We start from the raw sequence: 20,412 nt of genomic DNA, 5'->3' as shown, positions 1-20,412 counted from the left end.
GAACATTGCTTCCTTATCTCCTTTAAATCAGACATTTATATTTGCTTACGAAAGTTCTTGCTTAAAACACTCAAACATCAGATATGAAAGTCGACTAATTTGAAGGAAAAAAACATGAAAAATACTAAAGATTTTAACTCAATTATTTAAGCATGATATATAAATTATTGTAAATTCTCACATTATCTATCTTTGATTTGATAAAAACAAACATGAAAAAACTCTATATTTTAGAAAACTCAAAGCAATAAAGTTAAAAAAATGATATTACTAAGATATAGCATTAGAATTATGAAATTTAAGTATTACAGTACAATTTAATCCGTATGTATTGCTAGTCTCATAAATCTATAAATAATAAAAAAAAGGTTAGTCTTATTACCTTTCACTTTTCACCTCCTATCTAAATGTCGTGCACCTAACCAAATCAACCTTCTATAAATCTATGTACAAATTCAATTTTTCACTTATCACCTCCCGACCATATTCTAACAGCACCTAACCTTCGAAATCCACATGTTTTGACTCTTTCAACGTCACCTTCTCCATTTGATTATTCAAAATTACCAAATCAACAACAACTCAACTCCCCTTCCTACGTCAATCTCATATTCCACCTAATGCAAAATCAACCATAATTTTGTCTCAAAGATATAAGGTGGACAAAAATATACAATGGATTAATGATTAAAAAAATAATAATAAAAATCACAATTTAATCTATTTTGTTAATGATACTAATAATTAATATTTATTGTTTGAGAAAAAAAAACATGATTTTATCTCCACGTTTCATGGGAAATGCCTAGTTATGAACTGATGATGCACTCAAGTAATAAATTGACATACATCATTTCCTCTCCACAATTGACACCTCAATTTCGTTTTCCTCTCCAAGGATAAAAAAAAAAAAGACTTCAATGTAATTAGATTAGATATCTCTCCTTAAGTTGTAACAACAGTTACAACATTTCCATGGTTTCACCTATTTCTCGAGGTGTGTGGATTATCTCCTGCCATCTTGCCTCTCCAGCAAGAAAAACCAAGAGAGGAGAAGACATAGAATAGAAAAGAGAGAGATAAGTTGAAAGATAAAAGAAAACATAGAAAAGGAAGAGAAAGATGGAGATGTTGAAGAAGGTCGGAGAGGATCTCAATATTTACTCAAGCTAAGCTTGTAGTATCTAATAGCATTATTGTTTGTATTTTAAAAAACTCAGGATATTTTTTTTCCAAAAATTAATAACTAATCCTTTGAAGTATTGAAATGTATTTAAAAGACCAACCTTTTCTTATAGATTTTTTTTACTCCAAATAGATATCAAGAATTACAAGACTTAATTTAATAAAAAAAAATGAGAGACACAATAATAACTTTAAATAATTTAAAACTAACAAATTATAACTGCATTAAAATAATAAAATGTATACTAAAAATAATAAGATACAATTTTGACAATAAAATCATGAAAACAATAATTGAGTATTGTAATTTTATAATATATAATATATAATTATATAAATATGAGTGAAAAATATTTTCATAAATAAAATCATATGCTATACACATATACAAATATTTCACCAAAAAAAAATAGATGTAGTAATATAAGTTCAATTTGATTTTTTTAAAATTAGATTTAAAATTTAATTTAATCTGATTTTTTATTCACAATTCCTTTTGCTTGAAGGGTCACCTAAGTTCTAAAAAGCATAAAATGAATAGAAACCATATCACATGCTGTATTCATGAAAATGGTATGGACTTTTTGCCTTACTAATACATTGTCAGAAACATTGTTTTCGAGATATTTTTAACCTTGGTTTTTGTATGGTAGAACCTCATTTTTTTTTACGTAAGGTAGAACTCAATTGAGGTGCTATATTCACTTTGTCTCTCGTGTGGGTTTCAAAGACAATAAGGTGGGTTAAATAAGGCGAGTGTTAAAAAAATTACCTTTAATGATAGCAACAACACCACTTGAGCCTTGAGCAGGAAGGCCCACAAAGTCCACCAACAGATCAGCTCACTTCAACGACTATGTGTAAAAGTGATGAGGATAGAAGTGTAAATTTCATTGAAGAAGATTTCCCACTACTTTAGTGAAGAAGATTTCCAACTACCTTGACCATAATTTTATTACAACCACCTAGAAATATATTGCAAAGAATCTAATATTACAATTATCTTTCGTAATTCATTGTAAATACCACATCAATGAATAAAACAGGAAAGAGAAGCTTATCAGGTAATTCTAGTCCTTTTAGCATATTAGAGTTATAATAATTTGGTCTCACCTACCCTTTTCTGCTCCCTTTGTTTTCACCATGCTAGACCATCACACCTGCCAAACCACCACGAACCGCCTCGAATAAGCCATAAATCACCTCACGTAGGACCACCATACCCTCACTCAGAACCATGCTTCCCTCTCAGAGGCCCAAACAACCCTTAATAGCAAAATTGATTCCATATTGGAACGATTTGCTGTAATTCCAGCCACCAACACTTCGCCCAAATCCCCACCATCTTCCCTCATCCTTGCACTCATATGAAACTTGAGGTTCCCTGGTTTGATGGTCAGGATCCTCTAGGTTGGATTTTCAAGATTACACAGTTTTCCAACTATCAAGGCATACCTAATGTGGAGCACCTCATTGTCGGCTCATTCAACATGGAAGGTCCAGCCCTCTGCTGGTACCGATGGATGTCCTGGAATGGCTTCCTCACCACATGGTCGGCAATGCTTCATGCCTTGGAGTCGTGTTTCACCCCATCCTTTTAAGACGATCCTCACGACGCTCTTTTCAAACTCCAACAACGTGGATTCGTGAATGATTATCTCACGGAGTTTAAGCGGTTTGCCAATAGAATCGTAAGCCTTGCACCACCATTTCTCCTCAACTGTTTCATTTTCAGCCTAAACCTTGAGTTGCGCAGCATAGTCCAGGCCCTACAACCAATGTCCCTTCCGCTGGCTGTCGCCTTGGCTAAAGTACAGGAATACAAACTTTTGGATCATCGTCACGGTGCATGATTTTATCCCACTCCCTCAACCTCCCATGCGTCATCCTTCAACACAACTTCTACTTCCCGTTTGCCCCTTAAGCACTTCTCACCTGAGGAACCACCGTCGTGCTACCATTGTGATGACAAGTGGGTCCAGGGCCATCGTTGTAAACCATGCCTGCATCTATTTATCGCAGACGATGATAAAGAGGTCCAGCCTCTGTCCCCACTGTAGGTGTCTGAACCTCTGACGGAATCATCCCTCTCGAATTCCCCCGCTTACATCACACCTCAACGCACTAGTCGAGATACTCTAACCAAAAACCTTCCATGTTTATGGCCACATTCATCGCCATAGTGTCATGATCTTTGTGGATGGTGGGAGCATCCACAACTTCATCCAATCCAGTGTGATGAAGTATTTGAACCTCCCTTCCTCCCCGAAGCTGTGGCTACAAGTTATGGTGGGAAACATAACTAACATGGAGTGTAACACCACCTCCTATTCTCAGGTTCCCATCGATATCCAAGGCCATCATTTCACCCTTGGTCTATTTGCCCTTCCCCTCAACGGCGCAGATTTGGTACTAGGGGTCCAGTGGCTTAAAGAGTTGGGCCCATTACCATGGACTATAATACTATCACCATGTCTTCTTCACATTTGGGCCACCCCGTTATCCTCCAAGTTGACGTCCCATTACAAGCCACTCAGCCTTGTTCTAGTTGTCCCTCACACGCGACCTGGCCCAACCCTTCATTCTTTCAATGCCCAATTTTGACTTCTTTGAGCAATTACGCAAATCATTGCATTCTTCAACTATTTATTTGGACATGCTGTAGAATATCCGCCAAAATCCTAAGCAACAGTTAGGTTTCTAGGTCGATCGCTGGCTTATCTTTTTGCAGGAAAGGATATGGATTCCTTCGGACAATCCATTCATTTCACTTCTTCTGGCCCTTACATGTACATAAAAACTTCATAAATAATATATATATATATATATATATATATATATATATATATGTAATTATTTTTTACAATTAGATTAAAATATTTTATAGACACCTAGGTGCTCATTGACACTTACTCTTTATTTGATGTCACATAAATAGTGAAAAAAATAAGGTATAAAAAGAATAAATGCATGAGAATTAGAAAATTGAGTATATTTAGAGACATTAAAATGTGACATTCACACATTTTCTCTCCAAAATAGTGTAAAAATGAATGGTACTACGTGTTTGTCCGTAAACACTCAAATGAAAATCAATTTAGAAAACTTAAAAATTGATTTTCATGTCCTACAATTGATTGTCATGTTTTTTTTTGTGAATAATTGATTATACATTTTGATAATCGATTTTTACATTTTGAAAAAAAATATTTTAATTGAATAAACCATTTTATTTATTTCTCTTAAACTAAACACATTCATTCTCATTCTATTTTTCTTATTTTTATTTAATTCTATTTTTTCTTTGTTTTTGTCCACCTTATTTTTCACATACTTTTATTTTCTTATCTACCCAATACAATGTAAGAGAAAAAAAAACATGAATAGTTAGTGATAAAATGTAATAAAAAGAGGAAAAAATAGATATTAATTGAATATATTATTATGATATTCGAATGTATTATATTAATAAATCCTCCTCCTTACACTGAATTAATCAGTTAAACATCTACATATAGACCACATGTCACATTCTCAGCCACTATGTGCAACATGACAGTTGAACAAAAAAAACAAGGTAGGAAAGCCAAGCCGCATCTTCAATTAATTAAGAGCCTCTCAACAATATCCCACCCAAGCACACAAGTACAATTAATTTAATTCACTTGATGGTTCATTATCTTTAACCCCTATATGCATTTCCCATATGATGTAGTCACAATGCATATCCTTTTCTTGTCATTATACTTTTTTGTTAAGCATTTGATTCCAAGCCAACGTGAGCTCAAGCAAAAGAGTTAAACAATCTCAAAAGTTATTAGTTATCCATCAAATGCAAAGGAATTATTTGCTAGTTAGGTATCACATCAAGTGTTTCCGCAATACAAGCCAACCATATGGCCTCAATTGCTTGTATACAACATTTTGTGTTGGCTGCTGTTACAATCAACAATAAAATGAAGTTAGTTCCAACCTTCACAGAAGGAAAAATTTATAAGAGTTTTAAGGGGGACTTCACATTTCTCATACCATTTCAAGATTATTGCCCATTTTCTTTGGTACTTAAAATAAGATAAAAAATTAATCATTCCTTGGTTTATATCAATGCTTCATGTGAAGATGTGGCACAATTGTATTATGTGGTACAACTGCCCCACTCCAATTTGCATTATGATGGTTACATTATATACATACATATGCTTTCTTTATATTAAATATGACAAACATTTATTAGGAAGAATTGTACCTTAGTACCAAGGCCAATTGTCTTGTTGTCAAAAGAAATTCATTTCTTGAGGAGCTACAATTAACAACATAAACGAGTTAAGGAGCTACAAGTAATAAAATGACTACAATTGAAAACACAGCACTCATAAATCATGCAGATTTTATCTTGTATAAACTGCCTCAATTACATTAGTGCCTCCTCAAACTAATATTTTGAATATAATAACTGCCCAATTTCATTGTTATTTAACATATATGTTTTTCTTTAGACTTCGAAGGATTTAATGAAACACAAATCAAAGGGAAAAAAAGCACCAAAATAGAAAATTGTACGTATTAGTAAAAATAGAGTTAGCTAGGGGTATGGATATTTATTCCATAATGGTGAATACAACAACACAAGACACCAAACAAAAGGAACAAGAAATGAGGCTAGAAACTAGCAAAGCACAACCCATGCCACTTCCATACATTTTGTCCAAATCACACTAGCACCCGTCACCAACTTGCAACCTTTCTTTCTCTCTTTTTGCGTTATGTTATCTTCACCCAATAACGCTCACGTTGGCGGCACTACTACACTACACTGCAACCAGCATCATCAGTGTACATATTCACTTAGTAGTATATAAAAATTTACTTAATTATTTAAATAACTTTTTCTTATCTTCTTCATGGTAACATTTTAAGCACCACTTTATAGGATACCTTAATTACACTGCATCCAGCATCATCAGTGTACAGATATTAACGTAGTAGTATATAAAAGTTTACTTAATTATTTGAATAACTTTTTCTTATCTTCTTCACAGTAATATTTTAAGCACAAAATAAACTAATCACATGATGCATATAAACCAAGCAAACCCCACTTTATAGGATACCTTAATTTCCTATATTTTAACCTCTTAATTTTAAATAAAAAAATAAAAAAAGAAACCACATGTAATCTGAACAAAAACAATTCAAAACTCATAAAAATCAATAATTAGACAATTTAAAATTCAAAGTTAAGATAATTCATTAAACTAAATTAACGCAGCTTAAATAATAAAACTTAAATAAATAAAGTCATTTAATTCATCATTAAGTAATAATAAGACTAAAATAACAAGAACAGGAACGAATAAAAGTTTATTAAACTCGGGATCAAACAAGTTTTACCTGAATGAAGTCTTAACAAGTATAACTAAATCATATAAAAAGAATAAGTATAGAAAGAAACCAAGGATTAACGCATTAAGCATGACACCACAGATCTAAATCATTGTTTTTTCATTTAGAACTAGAGCTAAATAAGCTAACAGCAGCATTAACAACTAAAATAACTCAATAACCGAACAAAAATCCCCACAATTAATACTGAAAATCATTTAATTAATGTCTCAATACTAATAAGTTTTATACATTGATCTTCAGTAGACAAGCCTAAGCTGATTCATTTAATTGGTGGGAATTCCAGGCAATTCCCGATTCCTGATCCCAATATATAAAAATTGTACTACATTTCGCAAAGCTCCATTCCAGTGAATGATTGACCCATTTAACTCTTGGGTGCTTTTAAGGTTCTGCTCTCTCTGCCCTATAATAGGATATACTAGTGGACACTCTCTGCCCTATAATAGGATATACTAGTGGACACTATTATGTGTGTAGCGTGTACACTTACCATGACTCACTCACTCAGCCTTTAAACTTTCATATAAACATATGTACCTATCTATTCTATGAGCTTCTAAACATTTTTTCCCTCATGCCAAAGATGTTTTCTTTGGCATAAGGGAAAAAATGTTTAGAAGCTCATAGGATAGGTAGGTACATATGTTTATATGATTTTCAGTAGACAAGCCTAAGCTGATTCATTAATTAAATGATTTTCAGTATTAATTGTGGGAATTTTTGTTTGGTTATTGAGTTATTTTAGTTGTTAATGCTGTTGTTAGCTTAGTTTAATGAATTATCTTAACTTTGAATTTTAAATTGTCTAATTATTGATTTTTATGAGTTTTGAATTGTTTTTGTTCAGATTACATGTGGTGTGGTTTCTATTTTTATTTTTTTATTTGAAATTAAGAGGTTAAAATATAGGAAATTAAGGTATCCTATAAAATGGGGTTTGTTTGGTTTATATGCATCATGTGATTAGTTTATTTTAACATCTGTACACTGATGATGCTGGTTGCAGTGTAATTAAGGTATCCTATATAGTGGTGCTTAAAATATTATCATGAAAAAGATAAGAAAAAGTTATTTAAATAATTAAGTAAATTTTTATATACTACTACGTGAATATTTACACTGATGATGCTAGTTACAGTGCAGTGTAGTAGTGTCAACGTGAGCATTATTGGATGAAGATAACGTAACCCAAAAAGAGAGAAAGAAAGGTTGCAAGTTGGTGACTGGTGCTATTATGGAATAGCTTTCTTGATTTGGAAAAAATGTATGGAAGTGGCATGGGTTGTGCTTTGCTAGTTTCTAGCATCATCCGCTGTCATCTATTGTTCCTTTAGTTTGGTGTCTTGTGTTGTTGTATCCACCGTTATGGATAAATATTCATTCTCCTAGCTAACTCTATTTTTTTACTAATACGTACAATTTTCTATTTTGGTGCTTTTTTCCTCTTTGGGTTGTGTTTCATTAAATCCTTCGAAGTCTAAAGAAAAACATATATGTTAAATAACAATGAAATTGGGCAGTTTTATTATATTCAAAAGATTAGTTTGAGGAGACACTAATGTAATTGAGGCAGTTTATACAAGATAAAATCTGCATGATTTATGAGTGTTGTGTTTTTAATTGTAGTCATTTTATGTTGTTAATTGTAGCTCATCCAGAAATGAATTTCTTTTGACAACAAGAGAACTGGCCTTAGTACTAAGGTACAATTCTTCCTAATAAATGTTTGTCCTATTTGATATAAAAAAACATATGTATGCATATAATGTAACCATCATAATCCAAATTGGAGTGGGGCAGCTCTACCACATAATACAATTGTGACACATCTTCACATACAGCATTGATATAAACCAAGGAATGATTAATTTTTTTATCTTATTTTAAGTACCAAAGAAAATTGGCAATAATCTTGAAATGGTATGAGAAATGTGAAGTCCCCCTTAAAACTCTTATAAATTTTTCCTTTTGTGGAGGTTGGAACTAACTTCATTTTATTGTTGATTGTAACAGCAGTCAACACAAAATGTTGTATACAAGCAATTGAGGCCATATGGTTGACTTGTATTGCGAAAACGCGTGATGTGATGTGATACCTAACTAGCATATAATTCATTTGCATTTGATGGATAACTAATAACTTTTGAGATTGTTTAACTCTTTTGCTTGAGCTCACGTTGGCTTGGAATCAAATGCTTGACAAAAAAGGATAATGACAAGAAAAGGATAAGCATTGTGACTACATCATATGGGAAATGCATATAGGGGTTAAAAATAATGAACCATCAAGTGAATTAAATTAATTGTACTTGTGTTTGGGTGGGATATTGTTTAACTGATTAATTCAATGCACAGAGGAGGATTTAAGATTAATATGATACATTCGAATATCATAATAATATATTCAATTAATATCTATTTTTTCCTCTTTTTATTACATTTTATCACTAACTATTCATGTTTTTTTTTTCTCTTACATTGTATTGGGTAGAAAAAAAATGAAAGTATGTGAAAAATAAGGTGGACAAAAACAAAGAAGAAATAGAATTAAATAAAAATAAGAAAAATAGAATGAAAATGAATGTGTTTAGTTTAAGAGAGATGAATAAATAAATAAAATGATTTATTCAATTAAAATATTTTTTTTCAAAATGTAAAAATCGATTATCAAAATGTATAATCAATTATTCACCAAAAAAAAAACATGACAATCAATTGTAGGACATGAAAATCAATTTTTAAGTTTTCTAAATTGATTTTCATTTGAGTGTTTACGAATAAACACGTAGTACCATTCATTTTTACACTATCTTGGAGAGAAAATGTGTGAATGTCACATTTTAATTTCTCTAGATAGACTCAATTTTCTAATTCTCATGCATTTATTCTCTTTATACCTTATTTTTTTCACTATTTATGTGACATCAAATAAAGAGTAAGTGTCAATTAGCACCTAGGTGTCTATAAAATATTTTAATCTAATTGTAAAAAATACATACATACATACATATATATATATTATTTATGAAGTTTTTATGTACATGAAGAAGTGAAATGAATGGATTGTCCGAAGGAATCCATATCCTTTCTTGCAAAAAGATAAGCCAGCGGTCGACCTAGAAACCTAACTGTTGCTCAAAGAAGTCAAAATTGGGCATTGAAAAAATGAAGGGTTGGGCCAGGTCGCGTGTGAGGGACAACTGGAACAAGGCTAGACACTTTACATACGAAGAAGGCATTTAAATTGTTGTGTTGAAGCTAAAGTTGGCTTGTAATGGGACGTCAACTTGGAGGGTAACGGGGTGGCCCAAATGTGAAAAAGACATGGTGATAATATTATAGTCCATGGTAACGGGGCCCAACTCTTTAAGCCACTGGACCCCTAGTACCAAATCGCCGTTGAGGGGAAGGGCAAATTGATCAAGGGTGAAATGATGGCCTTGGATATCGATGGGAACCTGAGAATAGGAGGTGGTGTGCACTCCATGTTAGTTATGTTTCCCACCATAACCTGTAGCTACAGCTTCGGGGAGGAAGGGAGGTTCAAATACTTCATCACACTGGATTGGATGAAGTTGTGGATGCTCCCACCATCCACAAAGATCATGACACTATGGCGATGAATGTGGCCATAAACATGGAAGGTTTCTGATTAGAGCATCCCGACTAGTGCATTGAGGCTAAGTTGAGGTGTGATGTAAGCGGAGGAATTCGAGAGGGATGATTCGGTCAGAGGTTCAGACACCTACAGTGGGGACAAAGGCTGGACCTCTTTACCATCGTCTGCGATAAATAGATGCAGGCATGGTTTACAACGATGGCCCTGGACCCACTTGTCATCACAACGGTAGCACGACAGTGGTTCCTCAGGTGAGAAGTGCTTAAGGGGCAAACGGGAAGTAGAAGTTGTGTTGAAGGATGACGACGCATGGGAGGTTGAGGGAGTGGGATAAAATCAAGCACCGTGACAATGATCCAAAAGTTTGTATTCCTGTACTTTAGCCAAGGCGACAGCCAGTGGAAGGGACATTGGTTGTAGGGTAAAAAAAAGAAGATTTATAATGAAATTTGCCCAGGCTGACTCAAATATGAATCCTGTAGGAGACTGGCCAATTAGCAGAGGCAGAAACCTGAATAATCTGGGAAAATACTGCAAAAGGATTGCTGCACGCAGAAGATTTTTAGCAAAATTTGCTCCTGATATTCCCAAGTACTTTCGTAGGACAAATGATATCATTATCTGCAAATATTTCATCACATGTCATGACATGGAATTTGAAGAGTACACAATAAATCATTAGTCTTTTTCACAAATCGAAAACCCTTTCCTTCCCCTGCTGCCTGCTTGATCTCAAGTATATGTTCATGTTCATCGTCCACAGACTATTAATTCATCAGACACAATGAAAGGTTCAATCCTTGTGGTTCATTTCTATTTGAAAAAGCTGATATAGAACACTAAGCAGTTTATAAAGATAAAGATAGAAAAATGACAACAAAAATCTTCAGAGTTCTAATTGTAACAAGGTAATTGGTTGGTAACAAGGTACCATAGCCTTTATGACTAATTGTAGAGGACAGATCCCCAATTCTCTCATGTTCTAAATTAATTTCAAATTGATTACAAAATAAGTGGGCCTTTGGCATTTGTATGCTTCAAGGAGAAAGAGTTTTTGCATGCAGAGTTTGTGAGAGATGAAAACTATTTATGTGAAGGCACTTGACAATAGCAACTACAATAGTCCTATTATAGAAAACTTAATAGCTCATCACAAGAACTCCTTATTTATTTTGAATAAGAATATCACAACTAAAAACTGATATTTTGAAAGAAACAAGAAAAAACTCAACTTCATATGGCAACATCAAAGACCTCCTTATTTTCTAGTAAATCAAAGATACAAAGCCACTGAAAATTCAACGGAACAGATATCACACAATATGAGTAGAGAGAAAATACCGATAAGCATTCATGTTCAATTGTAAGACTGGTACGTCTCATAATTCACATCATAAACTTTGTGCTTTGTGGCACATAAAAGTGAATACCCAAAATACTAAGTTACGATGAGCAAACTCAGCCAAGGAAATTATATAAAGAAAGTTTCCACAAAGCAAAAAAGGGAGATGGTAAGAAGTTTACCTGAGGTAGAGGCAATACAACAAATAGGTCAATGAAAAAATAACCCTTCAGATAATTAAGAGCAATTTTCTTGGGATGATCAACTAAATCTCCAGCACCTACTACCCTTGACTCAGGAGAAACATAAGCCAACCTAAACTGTAAAGAAGCAAAAAAGACTTATAAAATAAAAAAAACTTACAAAAGGAAATTGAAAAGGTCGCAAGATCAAGTATAAGGATACAGAAAAGTTTGTATAGTAGCCTTCAGAATGTAAGTGTTGCATAAATAATGAAAAAAAACTGAAATTGTTTATTGACAATACTTCTATTGCCCCTATAGTGGACAATGATATCAACAAAAGGAACAACGTAAATAGTTCATCTTGAAGACTTGAATACAGTTTTTTTTTTTTTTTTTTTTTTAATTTTAAGAGAGTGATCTATTTTAATGTACATGTACCTAAACAATGTAAAAAGCCTTTGTAATTTTAAAGCAAGGCAAAAAGGTCCATCTCCAAATATGGAATAAACTAAACTAATGGAAAGCAAATTCGCAATATTTGAAAAATATACAGACTTTTTAAAAGAATTTGAAAGATAGGGAATAAATAGAGCTTGACTAAAACAATAGTGATCAAATTAATAATTCTACATTAAATTTTTATTGAAATTAAATTCTACACTAAATTTTAATATGAATATTATATTAATTATATATAATATTAATATTTTAATTAATTTAATAAGCATTTAATCTAATAAAAAAAATTTATATAGATGATGATAATATATAATTATATAATAAAATTTTTATATGTTGACAATATATTTAAATTTAATGAATTGGTAAGTAATGACGTTAGATCCAAAAAATGTGGTGTCAGTCTATGATGAGAGTTATATATCCTCAGAAGACACAGTTATATCAGTGGATGACAATTTGAGATATCAATAATAATTGAATAATATACATAATATTATTATTATTATACGACAAATAAAAATAGTAATAAAATACTCGTATATGTTTTTCACGTGTTATACACACATCATCTATTCACTGAGAATTCAAGATTAAGAATAGTAATTAGTAAATGAACATAATGTATAGGCACTGATCAACAAAAGTTATATATATATATATATATATATATATATATATATATATATATATATATATATATATATATATATATATATATATATATAAAACTCATATTTGGAACTAGTGGATATGGTGTGGACTCTGGATTCAATTGTGCCGGCTCCGTACTTTAAAAATTTATGATTATAAAGAGAAGAGATAAGCACCAAGCAAGCCAAAGCTTCTCCTAGAAATCAGTTTCCTAGTAGGAAATGCTAGTAAACATGATCAGAGTGGTGCCTTCAACTTAGAGAACATAAGTTATTTCCTAGAAATCAGTTTCCTTCTTTTCAAACAGTATTTTTTCTTAAAAAAATAATAAACATGTAGGAGCATCTAACCTGTTTAGAATCCCATATTCACAGTAGAAAAGCATAGTCAAATTAGTGTTTAAAAAATTTAGGAATTAAGTTACAGACTGCACATTAAACAATGTATAGTTTTAATTTTTTTTAGATTTTCCGAATTTTCTACAACATTGGCTACTTCTGATAAACCAAAATTACATAGCAGGAAAACTTTAAAACCTTAAAGCTAAATAGGGTCTTAGGACAATAAATCCGCAATCTTTTATCTTGAATATAGATGTAAGTAAATAGCAATTGAAACAGAGAACTTCTCATAGAAATATCATTCTGATAGACCAAAAGCCATCACTATATATTCATTGTATTGATTGATAATAACTGAACATAAAAGTTTGCTGATAAAAAAAAAACTGAACATAAAAGTGAAGTTGTGCATAAATATGAAAATTAAATGCTACTTAAGACCACAAAGTTACAGCATAATTCAATCAAATGTCTATAAATTATTAGATTAGTAAAATCATCTACATGAACTCCAGACTATGGTCAGAATAAAGATGATTGTACAGTGCAAAATCACATCTGTAAAATGATTTTTTTGGCTATGCAGCACATAATTAAAGTCAAGTTCAAAACATAGAATTCAACGTTCTCTTAAATTTAAGGAGAAACAAAAGTCTATTTTTGGAAGAAAAGCACCTTGGGATCAAATATAGCTGAAGTTCTCCGGGTTCTTGGCTGAGAAGCCTTGAAATAAGTGGGGCAAGTAGTACAATAAGGATCATTACACATTCCAAGTTGCCCAGACCTCATTAAGTGCTCATTCTTTCTATTGTAGTCGTTATCCCAACGATTTTCATCTGTGCCATTGAAAGTAGAAAACTTTTCTGTCTTGCTCTCCACTACTTTGGTTCGTGTCGCAACTATATTCTGTCGTGAAAGATTTCCAGTTCCATTGGTAGCATACAGTGGACCACTCATCTGCACAAAGGGGGTTTTTCTCACACTACAAAGTGGACCAGTATGTCCCACAAGACTAGTTTCTTTCTCATATGATTCCAAGGAGGCCATAGGAATAGAAATTGAAGCACTTCGTGTCCTAGATACAAGCCTTCGGAAACTAGAATCCACAACTTCATCAGATAGTTGAGCATGTGTTTCTGACAGCATTGGCACCTCATCCTTTTCAAAATGAGCCATGTTTCCTAGATGATTCTCCAATTTTTATGAAACTAGCAAAACATCAATGTATACATTTCTGCACGATATCATCAATTTTAAAGCAAAACAATCCAATTTAGCTCACAACTTGAAAAGAGAAAGCATAAATTTTTGTTAAAAAAACAGTAAATGAAAAGCCAAAGACTATATTTGTTCCCAAGTGACAAAGTCAAATGGAACTCAATGCATCCTCATGAGGAAGATCATTGTTCTCAAGTGGCTGAGAGTCCAATTTGGTTAAAAGGACATGATGAGAATCGAAGTGGGTAACATAGCAAGGACCATTTAATTGCATATTGATTTTCATCCCAATTCCCAATCGCCATCGCAACGGAACATGAAAATGCAGATTTCAAATAATAATAAAATAGATGAAAAGTTGTTACCTTACCTTATTTAGTTGATCAAGTAACTGAGTATCATCTCATTCTCAGCTCAGCCTCCGATTTTGAGGTTTGAGAATTGAGAGTGGGAACGAACGAAATCCAGAATAACTAAACTACGATTAGTTTGCACTTCCTATCATGTCGGCCTTGGACATAGCCAACACCTATAACAAGAAAGAAGGAACACCATCACTACTCACCTCATTCCACAAAGCCTATACACTGACATTTTTCCAGTTGTGTAATGTCAGAGCCACAGCAGCATCTGCATTCTACACCAATGCTCTAAAATAGGAGATTATTATATGGGGGAACATTAACTTAATTAATTAACATTGTTTTTTTTATCAAGGACTGAACTACTATTTAGTACTATGCTTTTCACCAAAATAAATTAAATGTATAGTAATATGCTGATTGCTGCAAGACTAACAATTAAGATCAAACCAAGCTAAACATGTGTTTGCATAGGCATTCGTTCCATAGAAAAATTATACATTCCAAGCATAAGCTCCGACGTAAGCTCTGACGAACAGAGGCCAAACTTTGACGGCATGAAATAATAGGATTTCCCATTTGTAGACACATGATCAATGCGTTATTTCTTACTCTAACTAAATAAAACTTAGTACATGTCAAATGTTTTCGAGCCATATGTGTCTGCAATATTGATTTCATGATAATGTCAATAAATTCTAGTTTTGGATTCTAGTGTTGTTATTGATGGACTAAATCCAAAATGATTTGCACTTGCCTTCAAGTAATGATTGGGTACTATGACGGCTATGGTGTAATGGTTTGAATTGAGAAAACGCAATACCGACTTCACATTTGAATTCACAAAAAGTCACTAATCCATATAAGACTAAAAGAGCCGCTAAAAAAATACTGAGGACGAAAACTCCCCCAATTGCCTTTTGAGTGTGGATAGTGGAGAGTGGAGACCCACCATTAGATTGAGAGGTCACACCAAATAACAGGGTTTCAATGCTAATGCATGAACCTGCATTATAAGAAAGTAAAAAGGCAATCATATTCATATATTATGCACAGTTTTGAGCGCACGCACGAACAGATTATAATATATTAGTAAAAATCTACGTGTGAGATTTTGTTGGTGAATTTCCTGCTGATAAAAGCCATCCACGTGTTAGGTGTGTGATTTTATTCTATTCTATTATAGTTAGAGTAAGAAATAACACACAGAGCATAGATTCAAACAGAAAACAAACAGAGCATAGATTCAAACACATTGATATTAGTTCTGTGAATGGTTTTGAACTGCAAAACGAACAGAGCATAGATTCAAACAGAAAACACACCTGAGGTTCACCGGGAACCATGGAGATGCAATCGGTGCATCCAAGCATAAGCTCCGACGTAATCAGAGGCCAAACTTTGACAGCAACTCGAACACACTGCGTCGATTTGGAATTTTCCATCTCCAACCAAACCGAATCAGCCTCGAGGCTGGAAACTCTAAAATCCAATCAAAACACAGAAATTAAATCAAACAACGCCATTTAGAGTTGCATTGCGCTCAAAACTCACAGAAATTGGTGTAGAATGGAACCAGAGGTTTGATAATCGTGTTTGTCATGACTATATATGTTAAACTTCTGTGGCGCGCTTTTATGTATTAGTAAAACCAAATCCACAAACAATAGATAATAGACAAATAGATATACCTTATGGAGAATCCATCAAACGTAGCCGCCACCATGATCAGTGATTACAAGAAGGGAGAGACTATGAAGAAGAAGAAGAAGAAGAAGAAGAAGAAGACTGAGAAAAGAGGAACATGGATGATTAGATGAGAGAGAAAGAGAGTAATTAAAGTTTTGCGCTCTCAGACTAGGAGAGAAGAAGAAGGAGGAATGGGAGAGAGTATTGTGTGTAGCTGTCTGCTTGCTTTTCCCTAATTTATGACTGAAAGGGACATATGAGAGAGAGAGCTCTAAAGTGACGACAGATACAGAAGAAACGAAGGTGAGAGAATATTTTATTAATTATTAATTAAACTCGTACAATTATTTAATTAACACTCATGCTTTATTATAATGTTAATGTTGGTGCTTGTTACTGTAATTGATTTTCGTTGATTAATTATTTTATTATTGCTAATCAACTCTTGTGCTTTATTCGTTTCTTTCCATGCATGTTATTTTCATTTTAAAAAAAGTACTTTTGAGGTTATTTTCGTTGATTAATGTTAATGTTCTTTGGATTCTCCAATTTATGTCTTAAAGAGTTTTACTTACACCAACAATTGTAGGGATAAGACTTTTGAAATTATACCTACATCAATCACTTATAGGCACATATTTTATAAAATTTTATCTACATAACGTAGTTGTAGGTATAAGTTTTTTAAAAAAATTTAAAATTTTGCCTACACGGTGCTTCTGTTAATTCTTTTAAGTTTTACCTACACTATAATCAATTATAGGCATAAGTTTTTTTGGAGTTTTACCTACACAACATAGTTGTAGGTAGAAGTATTTTTTTAGTTTTAATGAATTTGCCTACACCAAATAATGGTTAGTACAAGTGGTTGACTTTTTATCTACAATAGTTAGTTGTAGGTAAAAGTGTTTTTGAGATATACCTACACTAATTTGCATAGGTTATTTTTATTTTGGTCTGGAACTAAGAAGTGTTGTAGACATAGGTTATTTTTCTTGTAGTACAATTGTATTATGCAGTACAGCTACCCCACTCCAATTTGCATTATGATGGTTACATTATATGCATACATATGTTTTTTTATATTAAATAAGACAAATATTTATTAGGAAGAATTGTACTCTAGTACAAAGGCCAATTGTCTTGTTGTCAAAAGAAATTCATTTCTCTAGGAGCTACAATTAACAACATAAACGAGTTAAGGAGCTACAAGTAATAAAATGACTACAATTAAAAACATATATATGCATATAATCGTGTTTGTCATGACTCATAAATCATGCAGATTTTATCTTGTATAAACTGTCTCAATTACATTAGTGCCTCCTCAAACTAATATTTTGAATATAATAAAACTGCCAAATTTCATTGTTATTTAACATAACATATATGTTTTTTTTAGACTTCCAAGAATTTAATGAAACACAAATTAAAGTAAATATAGAGTTAGCTAAGGGATGAATATCTATCCGTAATAGTGGATACAACAACAGAAGACACCAAAAGAAAGGAGAACAAGAAATGACAGCCAGCGGATGATGCTAGAAAATAGCAAAGCACAACCCATGTCACTTCCATACATTTTTTTCCAAATTAAGGGAGCTATTCCACAGTAACACCAGTCACCAACTTGCAACCTTTCTTTCTCTCATTTTGCGTTATGTTATCTTCACCCAATAACGCTCACGTTGGCACTACTACACTACATGCAACCACCATCATCAATTCAGTGTACAAATATTCACGTAGTAGTGTATAAAAATTTACTTAATTATTTAAATAACTTTTTCTTATCTTCTTCATGGTAATATTTTAAGCACAAAATAAACTAATCACATGATGCATGTAAATCCAGCAAACTCCACTTTATAGGATACCTTAATTACATTGCAACCAAAAAATTTACTTAATTATTTGAATAATTTTTTCTTATCTTCTTCACAGTAATATTTTAAGCACAAAATAAGCTAATCACATGATGCATATAAACCAAGCAAACCCCACTTTATAGGATATCTTAATTTCCTATATTTTAACCTCTTAATTTCAAATAAAAAAATAAAGATAGAAACCACATGTAATCTGAACAAAAACAATTCAAAACTCATAAAAATCAATAATTAGACAATTTAAAATTCAAAGTTAAGATAATTAATTAAACTAGATTAACGCAGCTTAAATAATAAAACTTAAATAAATAAAGTCATTTAATTCATCATTAAGTAATAATAGGACTAAAATAACAAGAACAGAAACGAATGAAAGTTTATTAAACCAGGGATCAAACAAGTTTTACCTGAATGAAGTCTTAACAAGTATAACTAAATCATATAAAAAGAATAAGTATAGAAAGAAACCAACGATTAATGCATTAAGCATGACACCACAAATCTAAATCATTGTTTTTTCATTTAGAACTAGAGCTAAATAAGCTAACATAAGCATTAACAACTAAAATAACTCAATAACCGAACAAAAATCCCCACAATTAATACTGAAAATCATAATTAATACTAAAAATCATTTAATTAATGTCTCAATACTAATAAGTTTTATACATTGATTTTCAGTAGACAAGCCTAAGCTGATTCATTTAATTGGTGGGAATTCCCCGCAATTCCCAATTCCTGATCCCAATATATAAAAATTGTACTACATTTCGCACTGCTCAATTCCAGTGTATGATTCACTCATTTAACTGTTGGGTGCTTTTAAGGTTCTGCTCTCTCTGCCCTATAATAGGATATACTAGTGGACACTATTATGTGTGTAGTGTGTACACTTACCATGACCCACTCACTCAGCCTTTAAACTTTCATATAAATATATGTACCTACCTATTCTATGAGCTTCTAAACATCGCTTACTTTTTCTGGCAAAACCACTCCCAACCTATATTTACTCCCCTAGGGTCACAAGTGAAGTGATAATAATGCTTAAAATACGTTTATTATGAAAGTTCAGTGCAGGTTTAAAGGCATCATTTGGTATGCCAAAAGCTATCTTCTTCAAAGCAAGCTTAAAGGAATTATTTAGATGGAATTGTTTTAGTATAACTTTATTCAATGATGCCACACTCATACATATGATCTATTTTTGAAAATAGAAATCTATTGTTTAATAATGCGGGATCCTGTCCCAGCCATGAATACAAATATATATGTGATCATTATATTAAAATGTGAGATTCACGCTTTCTCTCTCCAAAAGAGTGTAAAAATGAATAATATCATGTGTTTATTCATAAACACTCAAATGAAAATGGATTTTCAAAATTTAAAAATTAATTTTCATGTCCTACAATTGACCATCAAGTTTTTTTTTGAATAATTGATTATACATTTTGAGAAAAAATATTTTAATTAAATAAATTTATTTATTTATTTATTCATTTTTCTTAAACTAAACACATTTATTTTCATTCTATTTTTTTATTTTAATTTTATTCTATTTCTTTTTTGTTTTTGTCCATCTTATTTTTCATAAATTTTTTTTACTTTTCTACCAAATACAGTGTAAGAGAAAAAAAATACATGAACATTTAGTGATAAGATGTAATAAAAAAAGAAAAAAAAATATTTATTGAATATATCATATCAATCTTAATTATCCTCCTTACACTGAATGAATAAGTTCAACATCTATATATAGACCAAAATCCTGCAGCCTCAGGAATAGGAATCAGAATCAAACAATTCCACTCATGGTTAGCTTCAACCAATGGCAAAATAAGGCTTTCCGTTAAACCTGTACAGCGTCGTCACAGCTGCTCATTTTTCTCTAGCTCGCACACACCCAAATCAACTAGGGCTTGCCTTTCTCATTTCTCACTTTTACTGCACCGATCGTTTCACTCTCAAACTGTAAGTTCAACTTCTCACTATCTCAGCTCATAATGCGGTTGAAAATCATGTGTGATTTCTCGAATGTCGCGTATGTTTTCATTTTTGCG

General features: G+C 32.2%; 1 protein-coding gene and 1 non-coding gene across 15 annotated transcripts; both read right to left on the bottom strand.

Annotated features, from left to right (window-relative positions):
• Nucleotides 1-262: 262 nt before the first annotated feature.
• Nucleotides 263-16,702, bottom strand: LOC100816338 (probable cyclic nucleotide-gated ion channel 20, chloroplastic). 14 transcript variants are annotated; one of them, XM_041017226.1, is made up of 8 exons: nt 16,463-16,695; nt 16,097-16,253; nt 15,529-15,777; nt 14,780-14,938; nt 13,867-14,425; nt 11,735-11,872; nt 5,432-5,485; nt 4,646-5,118 (listed from the first exon to the last, which is right to left on the bottom strand). In XM_041017226.1, the coding sequence occupies exons 5-7, from the start codon at nt 14,365-14,367 to the stop codon at nt 5,471-5,473; spliced, it is 654 nt and encodes a 217-aa protein (XP_040873160.1). In that variant the 5' UTR covers nt 14,368-14,425; nt 14,780-14,938; nt 15,529-15,777; nt 16,097-16,253; nt 16,463-16,695; the 3' UTR covers nt 4,646-5,118; nt 5,432-5,470. The 14 variants fall into 14 exon arrangements, 11 of the variants coding, with proteins under 11 accessions (XP_040873157.1, XP_040873160.1, XP_006583103.1 ...); XM_041017223.1 differs by lacking the exons at nt 4,646-5,118; nt 5,432-5,485 and adding an exon at nt 263-617 and having other exon boundaries at nt 14,775-14,938; nt 16,463-16,697; XM_006583040.4 differs by having other exon boundaries at nt 4,646-10,831; nt 15,724-15,777; nt 16,463-16,697.
• Nucleotides 7,121-7,271, bottom strand: MIR5035 (microRNA MIR5035). Its single transcript, NR_048819.1, has one exon. It is a non-coding gene; the product is annotated as a microRNA MIR5035 (primary transcript).
• Nucleotides 16,703-20,412: the final 3,710 nt, after the last annotated feature.

The sequence above is a fragment of the Glycine max genome, chromosome 7 (assembly GCF_000004515.6).
Source record: "Glycine max cultivar Williams 82 chromosome 7, Glycine_max_v4.0, whole genome shotgun sequence".
In the NCBI taxonomy this organism is placed as follows: domain Eukaryota; kingdom Viridiplantae; phylum Streptophyta; class Magnoliopsida; order Fabales; family Fabaceae; genus Glycine; species Glycine max.
Note: the sequence above shows the minus strand (reverse complement) of the source record. Positions and strands in the feature narration are given on the sequence as shown.